The sequence below is a fragment of the Aegilops tauschii genome, chromosome 1, assembly GCF_002575655.3.
Source record: "Aegilops tauschii subsp. strangulata cultivar AL8/78 chromosome 1, Aet v6.0, whole genome shotgun sequence".
In the NCBI taxonomy this organism is placed as follows: Eukaryota; Viridiplantae; Streptophyta; class Magnoliopsida; order Poales; family Poaceae; genus Aegilops; species Aegilops tauschii.
In genome coordinates this window covers 411804242-411826266 of record NC_053035.3, presented here as the reverse complement: position 1 = coordinate 411826266, position 22025 = coordinate 411804242, and the positions used below count along the sequence as shown (strand labels likewise).

The following is a 22025-nucleotide window of genomic DNA, read 5'->3' as shown; positions in this document are numbered from 1 at the left end:
CGGCGCGATTTTGAGTGGCACCGCTGGCGTCGACGCTTCGGTGGTGCCTCAGCAGGCTTGTCCTCAACCGGATCCTTCCTGCCTTCGCCGTCATCCTCTTTGGGTGTATCTACCATATACACGTCGTATGTGGAGGTGGCCGTCCAACGTCCGGTAAACGGCGGGTCTTGGCCTTGTTTGTCTCCGGCATCGTCGTCCATGCCGTCGATGTCTTCGGAGGCGTAATCCAGCATGTCGGTTAAGTCTTCGACAGTAGCTATGAAGTGGGTGGTGGGTGGGATGTAAAATTCCCCGCTTTCAGCCCCTAATCCGGGCTAGGCGAAGTTCGGAGGTGATTCCTCTGTAATGGCGAGGGATCGCATTAAGTCCAGAGCCTCGTTTAAGAGCGAGGTTTGGATAGGGAAGTGAGAGTCCGTGGAGCTAGGCAGGGCAAAAGCCTCCTGGCCATGCTCACTTGGCGTGGACCTCGAGAGTTCGGAGCTAGCGTCCGGGGGCGAGTCCGGCTTTCCAATGATAGGGGGAACCCAGTTTGACTCCGGGCTTGCCGATGACACAGTCCCCTCCGGATCTCCGGTAGTGAGCTTCATAATCGGAGAGAGTCCGGTGGGCTCCAAACTCCCATCTTCGGACCCGGTAGTTTGCTCCGGATCTAAGGCCAGAGCGGTGGTCGAGGCCGCGAACCCTTCGAAGATCAAGTCTCCTCGGATATCAGCAACATAATTCAGGTTCCCAAAACTGATCTGATGACCAGAGGCGTAGCTGTCGATCTGCTCAATGTGGCCAATCGAGTTGGCACGCAGCGCGAAGCCGCCGAACACAAAAAATTGACCGGGAAGAAAAGTCTCCCCCGAAACAGCATCGTTGTAGATGATCGAACGAGCCATCGAACCTTCTGTGGACGGAACATCGGAACTCTCAATGAAAGCACCAATGTCGGTGTCAAAACCGGCCGATCTCGAGTAGGGGGTCCCGAACTGTGCGTCTGAGAATCGAAGGTAACAGAAGACAAAGAGGACACGATGTTTACCCAGGTTTGGGCCCTCTTGATGGAGGTAATACCCTACTTCCTTCTTGATTGACTTTGATGAGTATAGGGGTTATAAGAGTCGATCTACCTCGAGATCGTAATGGCTAAACCCTAGATGTCTAGCCTATATTATTTGTCATAGCCTCTACGGACTAAACCCTCCGGTTTATATAGACACCGGAGGGGCCTAGGGTTGTATAGAGTTGGTTTACAAAAGAAGGAATCTACACATCCGGACGCCAAGCTTGCCATCCACGCAAAGGAGAGTCCCATCCGGACACGGGGGAAGGCCTTCTATCTTGTATCTTCACGGCCCATCAGTCCGGACACCCGAGGACCCCATATTCCAGGACTCCCTCACCCACTACCTCCATTATCAGTGACGGCGGACTGGGTATTGTTATTGGTGGAGGAGCGGGATCAACGGAGGAGAAGCGGGTAAAATTTATACCGAGCATTTTGAAAGATGCATAAGGATTTCCGCAAGGATTAGCGCATGTGTCCCCAAAATGGTGAACATAATTTTCCAATTAGGTGGAAAGAAATCGACGACTCGACAGACAATTGTGTGATGCATGGAGGAATGAATTCGACGTCAATGTTTGGAATTGTGAGAACCAGGTAATCCATGGGGATACATGGATTGTTAGCTTCTTAGGCTAACTCTAATGCATGACCGCAAATGGAAGTGTGTTTTGTCTTGTTTATGTCCGTTTGCGTCGGCTAAACGGACGCGAGGGTCCGTTTGCGGTCGTCCGCCCGTCGGTGCCCCAACCGCCTGCAGCATCAAATAGTTTCTGCATTTTGGACATAAATTTTAAATAAAAAACATGAAAAATAATTTAAGACGATAACTTATATATTACTTAACTTAAGTCCACAAGTCCTAGATGAACATTCAAATTAAACTTGAACTAAAGAAAACATAAAAATAAGGAAACCCTGGATCGGCCGTCGCCGCCGTGCTGGCCGTCTTTAGTCGCCGCCATCCTCGTGGCAAGGTTGATGTACGTAGGTGGCTGCCAAAGATGGGCTGACGGCCCCTGCGGCGGCTGGCAAAGTTGGGCGGGCGTCGCCTGCTGTGGCTGCGGCGCTACTGGTGGCCATGGCGGGGACAGTGGCCACGGCTCGACGCCCACCCACGAGGCCGGCGCAGACATGTACTCCGGCGTGCAGGGCACCTCGACGTCCACGTCCATGACCGCCCACCCATGGCAGGTCCCTGGGCCTGGCCCGAGCCGCCGGAGGCTCCAAACCACCTCATCTTTCACCTCTAGCTATGGTATGGTGATGTCACCCTGCGGTCAACAATGCCATCTGCACGTCAAGGCCGTCGCCGACAGCGGGGTGCCTATGTCCCAATACCGCTGGCACACCACCACCTTGACGTACGGCTGCATGCGCGGCAGGGCCGCTGATGTAGAAATGGAGAAGGCGGGCGGCAACATGAAGTAGTCGGCGACGCTCCCCGACGACACAGAGGACGACCCTGTTTGTGGTCGTGCTTCACCTTCTTGCCGGGGATCCACTTACACATCCTCATGCCGGCGGCCGGCGAGGAGCAAGGAGCGAGGGCGGCGCTAGGGTTGGAATTGTCAGGGCGTGAGGGGGCAGTGGAAAGAGTGTGGATGCGGTTGGAGTTCAGAAGTGGATTGGCCGGTCCACGGTTTCGCCATTAAAAAGGATGCGTCGGGACGGCTAGGAGGCTGATGTGCGGCCCGACCACATGTGCGGATTAAACGGGGTCGGCGGGAAGCAGTTGCACGATCGACATGCGGGCCCGATGGTGGATGACGAAAGGACGTGTGCGCATCTGTCCAGTGTTCGTCTGGAGGCAAATCCGGCCCAAATTTGCGCCGAAATTGGGTCGAGCCAGACAGAATTTGCTCATGCTCCCGCGCGTTGGGCCATGACATTTGTCCGTTTCGACTCAAATGAACTGGGGCGGATGAAACTGGGTCGTGCATTGGATTGGCCTTACGGTTTCTAGCATCACCTTTGGAATCGAGTCGCCGCTACCGGAAATCGGCACATGAAAGCTGAAATTGCCATCAAAATTGGTACCTCATCGTAATCGCACTCACCCTCATGGTCGTGCTCGTGGTCGTCCAAGCCCTCACCATCGTGTCGGGGTTTAACTGGATATTGTTGGTTTAACGGAATATGGATGTATTGAAGATTGGAAGAGAAAATGAATGTGTCACTGATGAATCGATCGCATGATATGTAAACAACCATTAGGACGATTTCGTGTTTACATTTTGTCTTGACAGCTTCCATATATTCAGACAAAGTGCGCTTCATATACGACACCGAGGCTGTCATACAGTGCGCGCTTCATATACGATACGGAGGCTGTCAATATGGGCAACTCCAGTGGGAAACCATGTGATCGGTGCCTTGCGGTACGTCCACGACGACCCAATCATAGTCTCACAAGGTCACATGCATGGTTCCCCGTGATAACCTAGCCGCCCACTACCTCCACTATCATCGTCGGTGAACTGGGTGCTGTTATTGGAGGAGGAGCGGGATCAACGGCAGAGAAGCGCGGGTAAAATTAATACCAGGCATAAGGACTTCCGCAAGGATTATCGCACATGTCCCCAAAATGGTCAACATAAATTTTCCATTAGGTGGAAAGAAAACGGCGACTCGACGACGATTGTGTGGTGCGTGGAGGAGTGTTTCGACGTCGATGTTTGAAATTGTGAGAACCAGGGAATCCATGGGGATACATGGATTCTTAGCTTCTTACGGTTTCAAGCATCACCATCGGAATCGAGTCGTCGCCATCGGAATCGTCACAGGGAAGCTGAAATCCCCGGCGAAATTGGTACCTCATTGTAATCTTCCTTACTCTCACTCGTGGTTGTCCAAGCCCTCATCACCATGCTCGAGTTTAACTGAATATTATTCGTTTAACTGAGTATAGATGTATTGGAGATCGGAAGAGAAAATGAATGTGTCACTGACGAATCTATCGCATGATATGTAAACAGCCATTAGGACGATTTCTTGTTTACATTTTGTATTGACAGGCTGCATATTCAGACAAAGTGCCCTTCATATACGACACGAAGGCTGTCATACAGTGTGCGCTTCATATAGGATACGAAGGCTGTTTTTCTCGAGAGTACGTCAAAAACATAGTACCATATTTTTATACGGCAACTCCCACCATGTGATGGGTGCGCCTTGCGGTACGTCCACGACGATCCAATCATAGTCTCACAAGATCGCATCGCATGCGTGGTTCCCCGTGACGAGCTGCTGCAAAGCACCCACCAGGCGCCAGTTAACATGATCAAAATGTCACCTGGAATAGAATAAACGCATCCCAAAAACTATAGATCTGTCTCCAAGAGCCAACTGAGCAACACAATTATTTGTCCTTTTCTCAAGACACGGCCGGTGATCGCCGATGGGCCATCATGTACGCATTCTTTATGCGAGTGCAGACGTAACAGTTGGGGCGTCACGGTGCTGACGTACGGGGCCCGACGCTTGCATGGACCCAGCGGTGGACAGCAACCTGACGATGCATGCGATGCGAGGCGAAGCTCCTTGAAGCAGCTGATGGCCTAGTGGGCCGGTGAGAACGTGGGTGGCAGACCACGCCCTGATTAGCGGCTAATTAATTACCCCCATTTGACTAATGCAGACCGGGTGAACGGGCTGCTCACTGCATGCGCTGGACTGCGAATTATCACGTGGTAGAACTGAGCTCCAAGACACTAGTAGAACCCGGTGATTGATTGTAACAACCATCCAACTAATCTTGTGTTGGCCATTATCTGGAATTCTTATGTCATTAGGGGCCTCTTACCTGTGTGCAGTATACAACAAGGGACCCCTCAAACACACCGTGACAGAGCCAGATTACCTCAGCCCCTGGATGTCACACAGGCCACATCACGCCGACGATTCTTCCACCGGTCATCAAATAATCACGTGAAGCGAAAGCCACAACCACTACTTTTTGTCTGGGTATAGATCACACAGGCAATTGGACTTGACCAACAATTCAAAAATTAGTCATGAAAATGACAATTACTATGTACTACTACATCCACTGATGTTCAATATCACAGATCCACAGTCACCCCTGTCGCTAGTGCATGTATTGTTTTGTTTTTTGTGTGCATCAATGGAATCGATATTATTTTGCTTCGATTGTGACCATCCCAGTTGATTTTTTTTATCCAGTGTCACAATTATGTGTACAAAATGTAAAAGTGTTAGGACAAACCAAGGGCCAATTAAACTAGCCTGCAGGGAGATAAAGTCATTGTCCTGACATTGCCAACAGCCAACAGTTAATTTATGTTCTGTATTTTATTAACGTGACGTCCAGATGTTGATGAGCCAATTGATATTCTCTACGCCCAACCTCTGAATCTAGTGCTAGATCCACCAAATTGAAATATACTTTTAGAAAAAAAGCATCCTTACACCCGTCCTGAAGATTTCTAATGACTTTATTTGAAGGCTTCATTCTATTTCTACGGAGAAGCCCTCATAATTTGAAGACCTCTTTAACTGTGAGATTTCCTAGATACGATAATAGGATAAAATACTTAATTTGACACACCGCAAGAAGGCTAAAGTACTTATACCTATAAATTTGGGTGAATAAAAAAACACTCGAGAATATATATAGTGCAAAGAAATCCTTAGGTAAACTCCTAATGATTCCGACCCCGCAAACAAAACGACCTCATATGAAAAGTCCTAAGGATTTAAATCCTCCCAAAATTATGTGAAACTCCTTTGAAAAATTTAAATTTATATGTTTGTGGCCCACAAAACACTTTGATTCCTTATTTAGAAAATAACGAAGAATAATACAATGTTTGTTTACACAGTATTCAAGTTATTTTGTACATACTACATACAAATTTGGCTTCTCTAGAGACTATTTTGGTCATGTGGTGTATGTGTGTAGGAGGAGGGGTCGATGGAAGAAACTCACTCTAACCAACTAAGAAAAATAGAGTTCGCAAGTTTAATAGTACTGTTTGCAGTCCCACATCGCTTCGTTGGGTGCAAAATCTAGTTGGACTAACGGCGGCCAGTCAAGGTTGGTTGATCATAATGCTAGTGTAAGGAGGCCTATGTTGTGGTGACAGATGTGTAAGGACACATTTGATGAGTTTTGTCTAACATAGGCTATGGATGGTGCAGATCACAAGTTACAAGGGTAACAGTCCTTTACTACCGGGTTAGTCTCTTAGACTACCCACAATGGGAGTAACATAGGTAGTAACATCACACATATCTAGATAAAATAGATGATGTGGTAAGCAATAAGTGAAGAAAGAGAGTCATGTAGTAACATAGCTAGTTACTACTATTATGAGTAACATCACACATATCAAGACAAGATGAGTCTATAGCATAATAAATAAAGTGTTGCATGTTACCACACATATGTTACTCCCCACTATAGAGGTAGTAACATAGAGTAGTAACATGCCCATGTTACTACTCTATGTTACTACCCATTGTGGCTAGTCTTAAGGGAACATGGAACACTACTTCTTATAAGGTTGTTTTGCTCTGTGGTTGGGCTTGGTGGGCCAAAACACTGTTATAAGGGCCCTGTGGTGTATATGAGCCATAGATTTTGGTTTAGTGATTATGGGATTGCATAACTGCAATGTATATTTCTTTCATGTCCTATAATAATTTAGAAACATTACAATCGTGCAGTATTCCAGCCCTCCGAAGCCACTTGTGTTTTCGGCCTTTGTATGTCCTCCCAATCCCACCTCGGCCTCCTCTGATGACCATCGAGCGGTATATGTAATGGGTCGCTACTCTGGTAACAAATAAACTATATGATCATACATAATCGATCCTAGGTAGGTATTGCACTTTTTGTTTCTTTGGAAAGGAGGAATACCCCCGGCCTCTTCATCAAGCGATGCACACAATCATCATAAACCACACATAAACTTCGTTGATCTTGTTTTATTATATAGTCTTTTCTTTGGTCATTGTCTTCCATGAGTCATATTCACAACACAATTAGCCCCAAATTCAAATAACCCACACATACGGTCAGTCACACATGCACACATGCATGCGCTTAAACACTTTCAAGACTGGATAGATAAACAGTTCCCTTTTGCACCTAAACACGCTATAGATACTCTTCAGTCGACAGGCATTTGCATTATCAGCGTTGAATAATTAAACCCATACGGACACATAGCCATAACACCTCCCCAGCCAGCTGGTCTCGAAGGCCATTATCCAAAGCATCCAGCAGGTCCAACCCCAGCCAGGGTTCACATCGTCTCCACCTCCTGAATATTCCCCAATGGCGATGCGGCCCAAGTCCGAGATGTCGCCGCCGCCGGCGCCCCCGTCGCCCTCCGACCAAAGAGACGCTGTCATAGAGGAGCTCCGGAAGGGCTCTCAGCTTGCGGAGTTCCTCCGGCAGCAGGTGGAGCTCATCCCGGAGGACAGCCGCCGTGACGCCGCGCTGGCCAACGTGAGCGACATCACCACGGCCCTGGCGTCGTCGCTCTCTGTGCTCCAGTCGGAGAAAGAGCAGTACTCTTCCTCCTCCTCCTCCTATGATCCCGGCCATGCTTCCGGCCCCTCAGGTGGCGGGATGCGAAATGGCCCCGTGGCACGCTCCAGGAACAGGAAGGCGAAGCACCGGCGAGGCACCTACGGCGAGGAGCTTCCAATGTGAGTATCTACTTAAAACTCCGTGCGTGGTTGCTACAGCAAATAGTACTGTGGCATGCATATCTGTGGGGATCGGTGCTAGAGAAGGATTGGTACTGTCAGATCTATGGTGTATTTGGCTTCGCAGTGAGGATGGTGAACTAATCACTCTCATGGCACTGTTAGTACTAGCTGTAGCTACTCAGTTGCTTTAGGTTCTTGATAACAAAGTTGCTACTGTACTTTGTTGCTAGATCTTGCTTTATCCCAGTGCATTTGGTGAGGCATGATGGAGTAGCATAATTAATCTTGTTTTCCTCTGCGTACCACGATCTACATTTTATGGTTAGCTAGGAAAGTAGTATATGACTATATATGCGAGATAAAGCTGATATTTTTCCCCATCTTGTTTTTCAGCAAGGAGATACTAACCGAGGCACCAGAAAATGATCGATTCCACTGGAGGAAATATGGCGAGAAGAAGATCCTCCATGCTGATTTTCCAAGGTATAAAAGTTCTTTGATGGACTTCCAACGATCCCTGGTCAGCTCTCTAATTCATTTATATACATGTGTCATTAGCTTTATAAATGGAAAATACATTCTACCATCCGGTGATAGTTACTTATCTCATGTCTCATATACTACCATGTGGTAGTATATATAACGCTATCATTCTAAGTATATACACTATATCTAAGATTTTCAAAGTGAGCTAGATAGAAAAAAATTGCATGTGAGTTCACAGTTTTTAGTTATATATAGCACTTTCATTTCCCCCCTTGGATAAATATGAAACGCCAATAATCAGTTTCTGTACAAGTAGTACACCTCTATTCAATTCGTTTGTACCTTGGCATGTATGTGTATCCTTAGATGCAGAGGCCGGAAAAGATCGCTCTTTCATTGTGTAATTTGTTATCCCGTATTTAATAAGGGAGGGGCGATGACAGCGGCGCGCCTTTGGCTCGCTTCAGTGCTTGTAGTCGTCGCTAGATGGTCTACGAATCTGGATGTAATTTTTATTATTTCTAGTGTTCGTTATACTACCATGATTGAAGATGAATAGATTGAAAGTTTTTTCTGCAAAAAAAAAAAAAAACTGTAAAGCACTAGATGGAGCTGTATGTGGTTGTTAAAATGAAAAGATCAAAGTACCTGACTTTAAATTAAGCATCCGTGGCCTGGCATGGATAATGACCTCTCCCAAATTTATGGTTGATATATGCTCCATTTGGTGCACATCAAATATAAGCTACCTTCCGGAAGCTGGCTAAATTTCTAATAAGCTTTTTATTAGTAATAACAGTTAGGACCTCCACATCCTAACTTTAATTAGACAGACGTACTAGTATATGCGATATCACAAAATTAAATTTGTACCTTAATGAGAAGTTATACTACTCCTTTTTGTACTAAATCAGCGGCAATTAATATGAATCGAAGGGAGTAGATATATTCCTCTTTTTTCAAGCGTGGATAAACCATTTTCTGTAGATGCATATTGTGCATTATCGATGACTCAACATGCCTTGGATGTCAAGAGCTATTGCAGAGGCCGGGTTCGTCTATACCAACCACTCGGCATAATTTACCGCATTAGATTTTTTGCCAGAAGTAATTTATGGTAATTCACCGTGTATTTTCCCTGTTATCTTAACTCCTAGCTCATGCTTATTCCAGCAAAAATTAACCGAGAACATAAAATTGCAATGTCTTCGTATATATGTTCACACGCTTGGTAAATCAACGTTTTTGCAGGTTATACTACAGATGCGGATACAGCGACGAGCACAAGTGCCCGGCCAAGAAGTACGTGCAGCAGCAGAACAGCCGCGACCCGCCCATGTTCTTGGTCACCCTCATCAACGACCACACATGCGATACTTTGTTCCCAGATGAAGACCAAGACCAACCACCCAGCAGCTCAAGCAGCCCTAATAACTCGCAGGTGCTCGACTTCTCCAAAGCGTCGCTCTCTTCGGCTGTTGGTGTCTCGAGGTTGAAGAAGGAGGAAGACGCGGACATGTCCGTGACCGTGCCCAGCTACAACTACACGTATGATGAGCTGTCTTCTTCCTCGCTGCCGTTCCTGTCGCCCAAGCAGTGGGAGATGGAAATGGAGGTCAAGTCACTTTTTCGTCGTCACTCTGGGGATGGTAGCTAGCTAGTTAGCCTGTGAAACTCAGTGTTTTAGGGGGTGCATGTTTGGTTCAGAAGTCCTAGGATAGTCTTTTTCTAGTCCCTGTAGAAAAAGTCCCTCCCGTTTGGTTTCTAGGGACTTTTTAGGAACTTTTTCTAGTCTCTGGGACTAAAAAGTCCCTGAACCAAACACCCCCTTAGCTTCATCAACTTGTTGCATGCAAACATCTACCTGAACCTTAATAATTGCATGCATGTTGTGAGAGATAATTGTAATGGTAGTAGTACAACATCACAAGTTACTAAAAAGTTTTGGATGACTAGGCGTTCCATCCACGATTGGTGGATCAACATGTCGGGCGTCGGCGTGCCACACCGTAAAGCCATCGCTTCCCTCACCATGTTAACTTGTTGGACTATCTGGTGTGAAAGGAATGCTAGGGTGTTCCAACACAAGTCTACTCTGCCGTCCGTCCTATTACTCAACATTCAGCGGGAGGCTAAGCTTTGGGTCATGGCAGGAGCCAAACATTTGGGTCTCATAATGCCGGGAGAGTAGTGGCTTTGTATTTAAATCTCCTTGCTTTTCGTTGTAAAAGCAACTCTAAACTTCTTCTTAATTAATGGATGAGGCAAATCTTTTGCCTCCGTTTCGAAAAAAAAAGTTCCTAAAAAGTTTTTTGAGATGAACTACTATAACGGACTTGAGCTTATTTCTTTGCAAAAATAAAATAAAATTTGAGCTTATTTCCTCGCAAAAAAAAAAGAGACTTGAGCTTATTTATGCCTATGCAGTGCAACAGGCCTGCTGTCTCTGAAGCTTGGGCTTAATTGTTCCATATGATCATGTAAGACCATTGCAAAAAAGAAAAAGAAAATCTCATGTAAAACACATTTAGCTTCTAAGCTTGCGTTCGTCCATTCTGCAAGTATTTATGGTCTGTAACTAAATTACAGTAGGTAAATCACCTGCTGTTTTCCGTAAAACAAAAGTATTAGCTAGCTCCTAGCTGGCCCAGCCCATTTGTTCCAAAGGAACACGAATGCATGGAAAGCGTTCTATCAGAGATGCACTGTGTTAGTACGAATCATTTTTTCTAGGGTTTGAGAGTAGGAGGCAACTGCATTTCCCCTCGACCCGTCGAAGCCGCCGCAGGTTCCCCTGCCCTCTGCCGACCACTATGGCAGTGTGATGGTGGGGGAACCCTGGATATGTGTGTTCGGATCGTATTTTATTGGGGTTTTGAGTTTTTCGTTGTTGATGAGGTTGGGTTAGCAACGGCGATGAGAATAATTATCCTTGGCTTTTGCCATGTCGATTCATGGTAGGAGTGTCGACGTGTATGATGTCAATCGTCGAGCATTGGGGTATGGCGTGATTAGCGCTTTTCCACGACGGCGGCGTCCTGCGGAGGGGGTGACGTTGCGGCATGGTTTTGTTCTCCACAAGATACGACTCTGCTAGGGAATTATGAAGTTTGTGTTACCATGGCTGGAGATGGAATTATTGTTTGGCCCTCCTCATTGCTAGCGTCTTTGGGACGACGGTCTTCTCGGATCATGGTCACCAACGTCTGCTAGTCTGTATCAAATGACTTCCCGGTCACTGTTTCTACAGGCTCATGTGTTTCAACAAGGCTGCTTTGGTAAGATGGAGGCCCGGATGCAACGAGATATGCTCACAGCGTGTCGTCGGTGACTGCATAAGGAAGACTGCGGTGACTTCTTCAAGGACTTACCTGTAGTTTCATATTCTTGTCCGGAAGTTCTTGCAAATGTTTAATTTTATTTAATATATTAGCTTGGGCGTTTTCCTAAAGAAAAAAAAAAGCATAGCGTTGGCAAAGAAAAGCTACATTTGAAAAGGTAACCAAAACAGTTCGTTAGCAACGCTAAGCTTGGATCAGCTCACAGGAAACAGCATCTTGCAAGTAGCAATACAAATAAACTAGAGCCAGCCAGCCAGCCAGGGGTACTAGTGGGAGAATATTTGGCGCACCCGGTGCACCAAACTTTCATATCATATTTAAAATGTCAAAAAATTCTAAAAAAACATTGTAGCATATTCACAAAGCAATAATGTATGTTGTCAAAAATATATTCGAACGTAGCTCGAAAAACAAAAATATCAAATTCGACACTAAATAGTCCATAAGATAAGTTGGGCTTTAGATTTGATCCATTATCACATTGATGCCAAAATTATCATTTATGTATCTCAAGTAATTTTTTAAATTTTAATACATAATTTTATGATAACATACATTGATGCTGCGTCAATGTGTTACTCAGTGGTAGCACCACAAAGATGAGTGCACAGTATACAAACTACTAGTACTCCTACATTCTTATCCTCAATTAATCGATGCTGATGTCATGGACGCTGTCGTGAGCATTGCGTGGCAACAGGACATAATGGCCAGCACATGAATAAAGTAACGAAGCGTGTCGATATGGTGGTGTGGCTTTCCTTGTAGTCTCATCAACATCTAATCACGAGTCATGTGCACACACTAGGCAGAGCCAGCTATGCCACCAGCCAAGTTCACATCTGCAAGTTGTTGATAGTCCACTCAGGGCTCTGGCATCGAGACAAAATTAACAAGTGATTTCAAAGTCATTGCAAACGAGCACGTTCTTCCGATCACATCCTGCACAAACACGGCTTGTTATCAAGTTGATCATTAGATAGTTCATCAAAGGCAAATCAAGTTGACCATTAGAAAACATTACTACAGTACAGTACAAAACAAGCTGTTGATCTATGGATGGATGCAAAGGTCACAGAGAAACGCTCATTTTTCCCAAAATAGTAACAAATCTAATCGGGGAGAATGATCAACTTGATACCGCTTGTTATCAAGTTGATCATTTGATAGTTCAGTACATTATTACAGTATACAGTACAAAGCAAATTGTTGGTGTATGGATGGATGCAAAGGTCAGAGGAGAGCAAGTGTTCTTGGCGTTTGCTATAATGCCAAGTTGCCAACTGTGTTTAGCTTAACCGGGCGACGTCAACTCCTGGCCCGGAAGACGGGCAAGCTTAATTAGCTTAACTCATCGTTGCCTGAAATGGCCATCATTATGTATGCTGAATTGCTTATACAACCATACCACCTCTTTTGTCTCTTTATGAAATTCCTATCCATCGAACCTGCCCAATAGTGTTTTGAACAATCAAGAGTATTTTCCACAAGGCAACACGTTCAGTCGATCGCATCGTGCACAAATACCGCTTCTTGTTGAGATACCTTGCTTTGGTGCCCTATTGTCAACGTTCATCAAGGGCAAACCAAGTTGATAATTTGATAGTTCAGATCATGACGAAACAAATTGTGCACATGAGGATGGATGCAGAGGTCAGAGAGAAACCTCCATCTTCTAAAAATAGTAACAAAAATAATGCATGGGAGAAAGCAGGTGTGCTTGGGCGAGAAGGAGAATAAGCATCGAAGTTTGGTATAATGCCAAGTTGCCGACTGTGTTTAACTTAATCGGGCAAGGTCCACTCATGCTCCGGAAGATGGGAAGGTTAATTAGCTTATTTCATAGTTGCCTGAAATGGCCAGCATTAGTGATGTTGACAGGAACATACCACCTCTTTTGTCTGTTCTGAAATTCTCATCGCTCGGACCAGTACAGATTTGACCAGTCAAGAGTCTCAAGAGTATGCTTGTAAAGTTGTAATCAAGGTCTAGTTCTCCCTGCCCGTAAGAAAAAAAAAAATACTCCCTCCATTTCTATTTACTTCACATATTAGCTTTGTTTCAAACTTTATAAATTTTGATCAAATATATATAAAAATTATTAACATCTACAATACCAAATCAATACCATTAGAATCGTCATTCAATATATTTTCATACCATATATAAACTTTAGATTATTTTTGATAAATGTGTGGTTAGGTCTCAGTTAACTGAGAATTAATCAAGTTTATTAAATCAAGTGATAGTGACATATAAGAAAGAATATAGAAAAAACTAAAGAGAAAATTTTGCATGAGTTAGCATATAAGAAGTTTTTAGTAAGATCTCACTCATATAGCATTGACTGAGAGCAAGTCTCAGTCGACTGAGATTTAGCAACACTGTTATGATAAGCTTGATCAAACTTCATAAAGTTTGACTTACGTCTAAGCTAATATGCAGAGTTAATAAAAACAGAGGGAATAGGCCACCCAAGCTCTAGGGTCTCTCGTACCTCCCACTGGCGCAGCTGCCGGTCTACCTAGCCCTAGGCGAACTCGACGACATGGGCCCCTAAGTCCTAAGACCATATATATGTATGTATGTGCATGATACATAAACATAATGACAAAAAAAATTATAGATCGGATGATAGGAACTCTAGACATGTACACAGTATGACAAAAAATTATGATGGTTGTACATATACCATGAAAGATCAAATTAGAAAATTATCATCAAAATTTTGAAACTTCGTGGGATGAATCATGGATGAATAGTTGAATATACGTATTGGATATTGGATACGTAATGTCCTGCACTCACATACGTATCACGTATTGCCGTATTGCCGGAAGCCGGGTTGCCGGATTTCTGCGCGTAGCGGTGACAACCAGCGGCCGAGGCGCCGAGCGACGGGCCGATGAGACGACGAGCCGATGAGAGGACGAAGACGAACCGATGAGCGACGAACAGGAAGCCAGATGTTCCCATTGATTTTTTTTTTGACGGGAAAACCTCTCGGTATTTTATTTCTCAGCTAAAAGAGTTACAACATTTATTACATAAGGAAGAATGAAATTGGGTGGATCTCCATCCCATTCAAAAGAAGATTGAGTATCATAAGAGTGCTTAGCCAGATGTTCCCATTGATTTGTTTCACACGTACGCATTTCAATTGTGGTCGTGTGACTTGCGTGCCTCGACAGTTCGCTACCTAGAGCGTGTTTGGTTGCCTGCATCCAGCCCAATCAGACCCGCGCGGGAAGAGAGAGGCCTGTTTGGTTGCCTGGTTTTACTGTTGGGCCTGCATCGCACGCTTCTCAAAGCAGCCCAGAGCCTGACTCGCTGGAAACGATCGGATCGGCAGTTTCTCGTGAGCCAGGCTGAGTGCGGCGCGAGGTCGCACGGGCGGGTGCGAGCGAGGGCGAGGGGGGATGGCGGGAGATGGAAATCTGGCGCGCCGTCCCCGCGCCAAATCTAGCCTCACCCCCTTTCTTCCCTACTGCCTCACCACCGGCGGCGGCTGCGATTTCAGATCTATGCTAGAGGCGGCTGCGGCGGCGGCGTTTGCGGCGGATCTGGTGCTCCCCTTGCTGTTGGCCACCGTCTGGTCGACCTAGTCTGTGCCATGGCCCCCCCTACGCCGTCCTCGTCTCCGATGCCGGTAAGCAGCACCCCCTCCCCCCTTTGTTAGCTCGTTGGTTAGGCCGTTAGGCTAGGTGTAGGATCGATTTCCCACTGAACGAACCGTCGATGTCGACTAGGTTATGGACACACGGATGAGCCTGATAATCCAGGCAGCAGCACTGATTAGTGTGATTCAAGCATGGGTCATGTTCATGCACCAGAGAGCTGTTCGTCGTGCTGGGAGACCTTTGATCCGCTATGGTCCATTGTTTCTCCGGGAACAGGAGAGGATCCAAAATCTGAACTACATCTACAACTGCAACGACGTCGAGGCTCTGTGGATGCTTCGAATGAAAAGAGCACCATTTGCCAGGCTTGTCGAGACCTTCAGGAGCAGGGGGCTGCTACAAGGTAGTATCAACACTAGTGTTGAAGAGCAAGTGGCCATGTTCCTCCATGTTGTTGGCCATAACCAGAGGTTCAGGGTCATTCACAACACGTTCAGGAGATCAATGGAGACCATCTCTAGGTACTTCAAGCAAGTGCTTTTTGCTATTGGGGAGCTTAGAGGAGAGATGATCAGGAGACCATCTGGTCAGACTCCATCCAAGATTCGCGGAAGCCCAAGATGGTATCCATACTTCAAGGTGAGCATTGACAATATACACTTTTCATGGCTTGATATACTTGTATTGTTCAAGTTGAGCACTAACACGGGCTTGTGATGCCATTTTCAGGATTGCATTGGGGCAATAGATGGTACTCATTGAGGGAGTCCTGGACTAAGGGGTCCTCGGGCGTCTGGGCTGTTATCCATGGGCCGGACTGATGGGCTGTGAAGACATGAAGACCGAAGATTGTACCCATGTCCGGATTGGACTCTACTTGGCGTGAAAGGCAAGCTAGGCAACCGACTATGTAGATTCCTTCTTATGTAACCGACCCCATGTAACCCTAGATCTCTCCGGTGTCTATATAAACCGGAGAGCGTAGTCCGGATAGGCGGATACTCATTACCATATTCACATAGGCTAGACTTCTAGGGTTTAGCCATTATGATCTTGTGGTAGATCAACTCTTGTAACACTCATATTCATCAAGATCAATCAATCAGGAAGTAGGGTATTACCTCCATAGAGAGGGCCCGAACCTGGGTAAAAATCGTGTCCCCCGTCTCCTGTTACCATCGATCCTAGACGCACAGTTCGGGACCCCCTACCCGAGATCCGCCGGTTTTGACACCGACATTGGTGCTTTCATTAGAGTTCCACTGTGCCGTCGCCAAGAGGGTTGATGGCTCGCCTTGTTGTCAAGGATAATATCATCTCCGGAGGAGCCCTGGCCCCAAGCCAAACCCTCCGGCTCGGCGGCTTCGTCATGACCGCCAGTTCGGCCCTTAAGCCGACGATGACCTCTCAAGTCATCGAAAATCGCCTCCGCGTTAATCCCGAAAACTCCGCCCGGATGGATCCGACGGAGTTATCGTCGTTGAACGAACTCTTGGATCGCATGGCCGCCTTGGGGGTCGCCACAGACTACGATCAGATTGGGCTTAAACCCGACCAGAGAGAAATTAAAACTCCGTCGATCACCCACCAGATAGCGGTAGTCGAGGAGCGGGACAACTCTTCTGCTATATTGAAGACGAACTATGTTCCGATCTCCGATCTGGAAGGGCCTGATATTCTCCGGCAGAAAGGCATGTCTCGTCCTCCGAACATAGAGTCGGACGACGAGCCTAAAAAATCAGTCGATATCCCGAAGCCCGAATTGTCAGGCCCGGTAGATCTCCAAACTCCGGATCCAAAATCGGGTCAGGGTTCGGATTTAATTCCACCCACCCACCCGGACATAGACGCTCTCATGAGCATCACACAACAGTCTCAGGAAACGGTCCACCACTTCTGGGCCAGATTCCTCCTTGTCAAAGATAAGGTAAAAGCCTGCCGCGACGAAGACGTGATAGCAGCATTCTGCAACAACTACGCGGACGAAGGTATCCTTAACGCCATCAATCGCCGCCGCATACCAAAGTTCGCGACTTAGCAACTATCGTACAAAAGTACAGCGTGATGGAAAGCGCCTGGAAAACTCAGGCAGCTTGCTGGGAACCGTCGGTCCCAACCCAACTCCCCCTATAGGCGAAAAGGACGCACCCCCGTGGCACGCCCAGCCCAACAGTCAAAAAACATAAACCCATTACGCGGCACGGCACCGTTCTGGAGGGATGGCTCAATGGCCCATGCAAAATACACATGACGCCAGATACCGTAGCAACCCACAGCCTTAGAGCATGTTGGATACTTCGGCAGGTAGCCAAGAGCGGCGAGGACATCCTCATCAAGGACACCCGAGAACAGCACCCTCTAGAAAACGACGACACAAGAGTATTGACGGTCTTCGAGACATTCGCTTCAAACAATAAGCGTAAAAGGGCACTGCGCGATCTCGCCGAAGTCTGCCAGGTCGCCGCAATTGACCCCTGGAATGACACGGCCATAACCTTTAACGCCAGTGACGAACCTAAATACAGAACAGTCCAAGCGCCAGCCGCATTAGTCCTCAGTCCCATCGTGGACGGTTTTCGACTTACAAAAGTCCTCATGGACGGCGGGAGCGGACTAAACCTCATTTACGAGGACACACTCCACAAGATGGAAATAGACAGGAGCCGCATCGAGAAAAGCAGCACAACCTTTCGAGGTATCATTCCCAGTCGGGAAGCGCGGTGTGCGGGAAAAATTACACTTGATGTGGTATCCGGCACGCCGGACAATTATCGGTCCGAAGAAATAACTTTCGAGGTGGCCCCTTTCAATAGTGGATATCACGCCCTGTTGGGGTGAGAAGCCTTCATGCGCTTTCAAGCTGTACCTCACTATGGGTATATGAAGCTAAAAGTTCCCGGGCCTAACGGAATAATCACCCTCGTCAGCAATCCGGATATAGCACTTCGCGCCGAGAACAAAACCGCATCCCTGGCCCTCGAGGAATCATCTGAGGCCCTTGCGGCCGAAGAATTAACCGCACTACGCTCCACTGTGGATAGGGACGATATGATCCTGGACAAACGACCCAAGTCCACTTCCTTCAAGCTAGCAGAAGAAATAGTCAAATTTCAGGTCCATCCAACAGACCCGAAGAAGACAGCATCTATCGGAGCGCAACTCAGCCCTACAGTCGACGCCGCACTACGAAACTTCTTGCGCGAAAACTGGGATATATTCGCCTGGCACCCCTCAGATATGCCAGGAATCCCGCGCGAGTTGGCCGAGCACAGCCTCAACATACTGAAGGGATACAAACTGGTCAAACAAACACTGCGGCGCTTCTCCAAACCCAAACGACAAGCTATGGGGGAAGAGCTGGCCAAACTCATCGAGGCCGGATTCATCAGAGATATTAAACATCCAGACTGGCTGGCAAACTTGGTAATGGTACCAAAGAAGGATAAATCCTGGCGCCTATGCGTCGATTTCAAAGACCTTAACAAGGCTTGCCCTATGGATCCCTTCCCCCTTCCTCGTATTGATCAAATCATTGAAGCTACCGCAGGACATGACTCGCTGTGCTTCCTTGATGCATATTCTGGATACCATCAAAATCAAAATGAAGGAGTTCGATCAAGCTGCAACATCATTCATTACACCATACGGGCCGTTTTGCTTCAACACCATGCCTTTCGGGCTCAAGAACGCCGGCGCCACCTACCAGCGCATGATCGAAACATGCCTCGAGAAACAGATCGGCAAGACAGTGGAGGCCTACGTGGACAGCGTCGTCATCAAAACTAGACATGTCGAAACACTAATAGACGATTTGCGTCTCACATTCAACAACCTCCGTACATATGACATCAAACTTAACCCGGAAAAGTGCGTCTTCGGCGTCCCCGCCGGAAAACTATTGGGCTTCATCGTTTCCAGTAGAGGAATTGAAGCAAATCCAGCCAAAATCCGAGCTCTGTCACAATTGGCTACGCCAACTGAACTTAAACAGGTCCAAAAACTCGCTGGGTGCGTGGCAGCTTTAAGCCGCTTTATCTCCAGGTTGGGGGAAGGCGCTGCCCCTTTATCGCCTTCTACGGCGCACCGATAACTTCAAGTGGACAGACGCAGCGACAGCCGGACTGGAAGAAATAAAAGCCCTTCTGGCAAGCAACCCAATCCTGGCTGCGCAAAACATCGGCGAACCAATGCTCCTATATATATTGGCAACACATCAGGTGGTGAGCGTCGTACTCGTCGTCGAGTGAGAACAGGACGGACACAAATTTCCGCTCCAAAAGCCGGTATACTACGTATCCACCGTCCTCACACCATGCAAATCCCGGTACCCTCACTATCAAAAGATAGCATATGCAGTCTTCATGGCATCTCGAAAGTTGCGACACTACTTTCAGGAGTGTTCAATCATGGTGGCTTCTGAAGTGCCCCTCAATGATATAATAAACAACCGGGACGCCACAGGCCGGATTGCCAAATGGGCCATTGAGCTCCTTCCATTCGACATCACGTACAAACCACGTCGAGCCATCAAATCCCAAGTACTGGCTGACTTCGTCGCAGAATGGACAGAGGCCGAACTCCCTAAAGAGTACGGCGCGTATTCCAGCTGGGTTATGCATTTTGATGGCTCCAAAATGTTGGCGGGGCTAGGGGCGGGCGTCGTATTAACATCCCCCACGGGTGATATCGTCCAGTACGTACTCCAAATATTATACATAGACTCCAACAACGCAGCCGAATACGAGGCCTTACTACATGGCCTTCGGATGGCCGTATCAATGGGCATACAACGCCTGGAGGTGCGCGGGGCTCGAACTTCGCAATATCCCAAATTAATGGAGACTTTGATGCCAAAGATCCAAAGATGGCAGCTTATCGCAATGCCGTCTTAAAGATGTCGGCTCGGTTCGAGGGGCTCGAATTTCATCACATCGCCCGCGAAAGTAATCAGGCGGCAGACGTCCTTGCTCACATCGGCGTTAAGCGCGACCCCGTCCCACCTAACATCTTCCTCGAAAGGCTCTTTAAGCCATCCATGGTGTGGCAAGGGGGAGATAGCAACGATAGTCCCGTTCCGAACACAAACATAGATAGCAAACACGCCGATATCATCGGGGGCTCAGCCAACGAAATAACACCATCAGCCCACCTCATCATGGTAGTCATTGCCCCGTGAACCGAACCATTCTTGGCCTACCTTAATAGGAAGGAGCTCCCAAAAGATCAGAACGAGGCTCGCCGCATTGTCCGGCGTTCGAAAGCCTATAAAGTTCACGAAGGAGAGCTCTACAAGAAAAGCACTACCGGAGTCCTTCAAAGGTGTATCTCCGAGGAGGAGGGGCGGCAACTCTTGGCAGAAATTCACGCCGGTCTTGGCGGGCACCACGCCGCAGCCCGGGCACTTGTCAGCAAGGCCTTCCGTACATGATTTATTGGCCTACGGCCCGAGAAGATGCACATGACCTCGTCCAGCACTGCGTTGGATGCCAACTCTTCGCCAACCAAAGCCATATGCCCCCAACCGCCCTACAAACAATCCCCATTACATGGCCCTTTGCGGTCTGGGGCTTGGACATGGTTGGACCCCTTAAAGGGGGAAGCCATAAGAAAAAATATCTGCTGGTCATGGTGGATAAATTCACCAAGTGAATAGAGGCTAGACCAGTCACAACGGCCGAGTCCGGACCGGTGATTGCATTTATATCCGATGTGGTGCACCGTTATGGTGTCCCGCACGGCATCATCATCGACAACGGTTCCAATTTCACAGCTGATGAGGTGAAAACCTGGTGTGCTAATCTGGGCATTAAGCTCGATTACGCCTCTGTCTATCATCCGCAAACAAACGGTCAAGTCGAATGAGCCAATGGTCTCATTATGAGCGGCATCAAAGCCAGGCTAGTGCGGTCTTTGAAAGAGTCAGACAAGCACTGGGTCGAGGAGCTCGACTCCGTACTCTGGGGGCTACGGACCACGCCCAACCGTACTACCGGATATACACCTTTCTTCATGGTGTACGGTGCAGAGGCTGTATTACCCTGCGATATTATACATGACTCACCTCGAGTGCGCATGTACGAAGAGAAAGATGCCGAGTTGGATCGGCAGGATAGCCTAGATGCCCTGGAGGAGGAGCGCGACGTCGCCAAAGCCCGTTCAACATTTTATCAACAGCAGGCTCGAAGATATCAAAGCAGAGAAGTACGGGCCAAGACTTACAACGTTGGCGAACTCGTCCTACGCTTGCCGGAGAAGAAAAAGGACAAACTCAAGCCCAAATGGGAGGGTCCCTTCATAATTTACGAAGTTCTTACCGGAGGAGCATACCGTCTTCGTGATGCATCAGACAATCGCCTAGAGCCGAACCCCTGGAACGCGGCCAGACTCCGAAGGTTCTATGCCTAGCGCCGAACTCTTTGTTAGTCTCCTTCTCCCCTGTAGTTTCCACTACTTTTTTCTCTCTTTTACACCTTTTTCCGCTTTAAAGCTCTCATACGGCTTGACCGAACACTGCTGACGTACACATCTTTACATATGTACGCCCATTATGCCTGGGGGCTTCTTGTACAGAAGCTTTTCATTATTCACTGAGCATCACGCTCTTCACATATGGGTCTTTCCATATGTACCTTTTCTTCGTCACTATATGCACCGATATGACTTAAGTTTTGGCCAAGCTGGGTTGCCTTGCTCCTGTGCTTATGCCCTACGTTCCCATTAGTTCGGCTAGGGCATAAAGGGAGCACCTCTGCGATTGTTATTGCCGGGTCATCCGGATGTCTACCTCAGACTGGGTGAAGCCGAAAGCTAGCATTCTTAAGGGAATATTCGGTCGGCGAATTA

General features: G+C 47.3%; 1 protein-coding gene across 1 annotated transcript; it reads left to right on the top strand.

Moving 5' to 3' along the window:
- Window positions 1-7244: 7244 nt before the first annotated feature.
- Window positions 7245-10170, top strand: LOC109762871 (transcription factor WRKY45-1-like). Its single transcript, XM_020321750.4, has 3 exons — window positions 7245-7732; window positions 8129-8218; window positions 9473-10170. The coding sequence occupies exons 1-3, from the start codon at window positions 7356-7358 to the stop codon at window positions 9876-9878; spliced, it is 873 nt and encodes a 290-aa protein (XP_020177339.1). The 5' UTR covers window positions 7245-7355; the 3' UTR covers window positions 9879-10170.
- Window positions 10171-22025: the final 11855 nt, after the last annotated feature.

Coding starts and splice junctions, on each gene's coding strand:
- LOC109762871 (XM_020321750.4), top strand. CDS start 7,356: ATGGCGATGCGGCCCAAGTCCGAGATGTCGCCGCCGCCGGCGCCCCCG. Junction 7,733..8,128: donor TACGGCGAGGAGCTTCCAAT/GTGAGTATCTAC, acceptor CTTGTTTTTCAG/CAAGGAGATACTAACCGAGG. Junction 8,219..9,472: donor CTCCATGCTGATTTTCCAAG/GTATAAAAGTTC, acceptor ACGTTTTTGCAG/GTTATACTACAGATGCGGAT.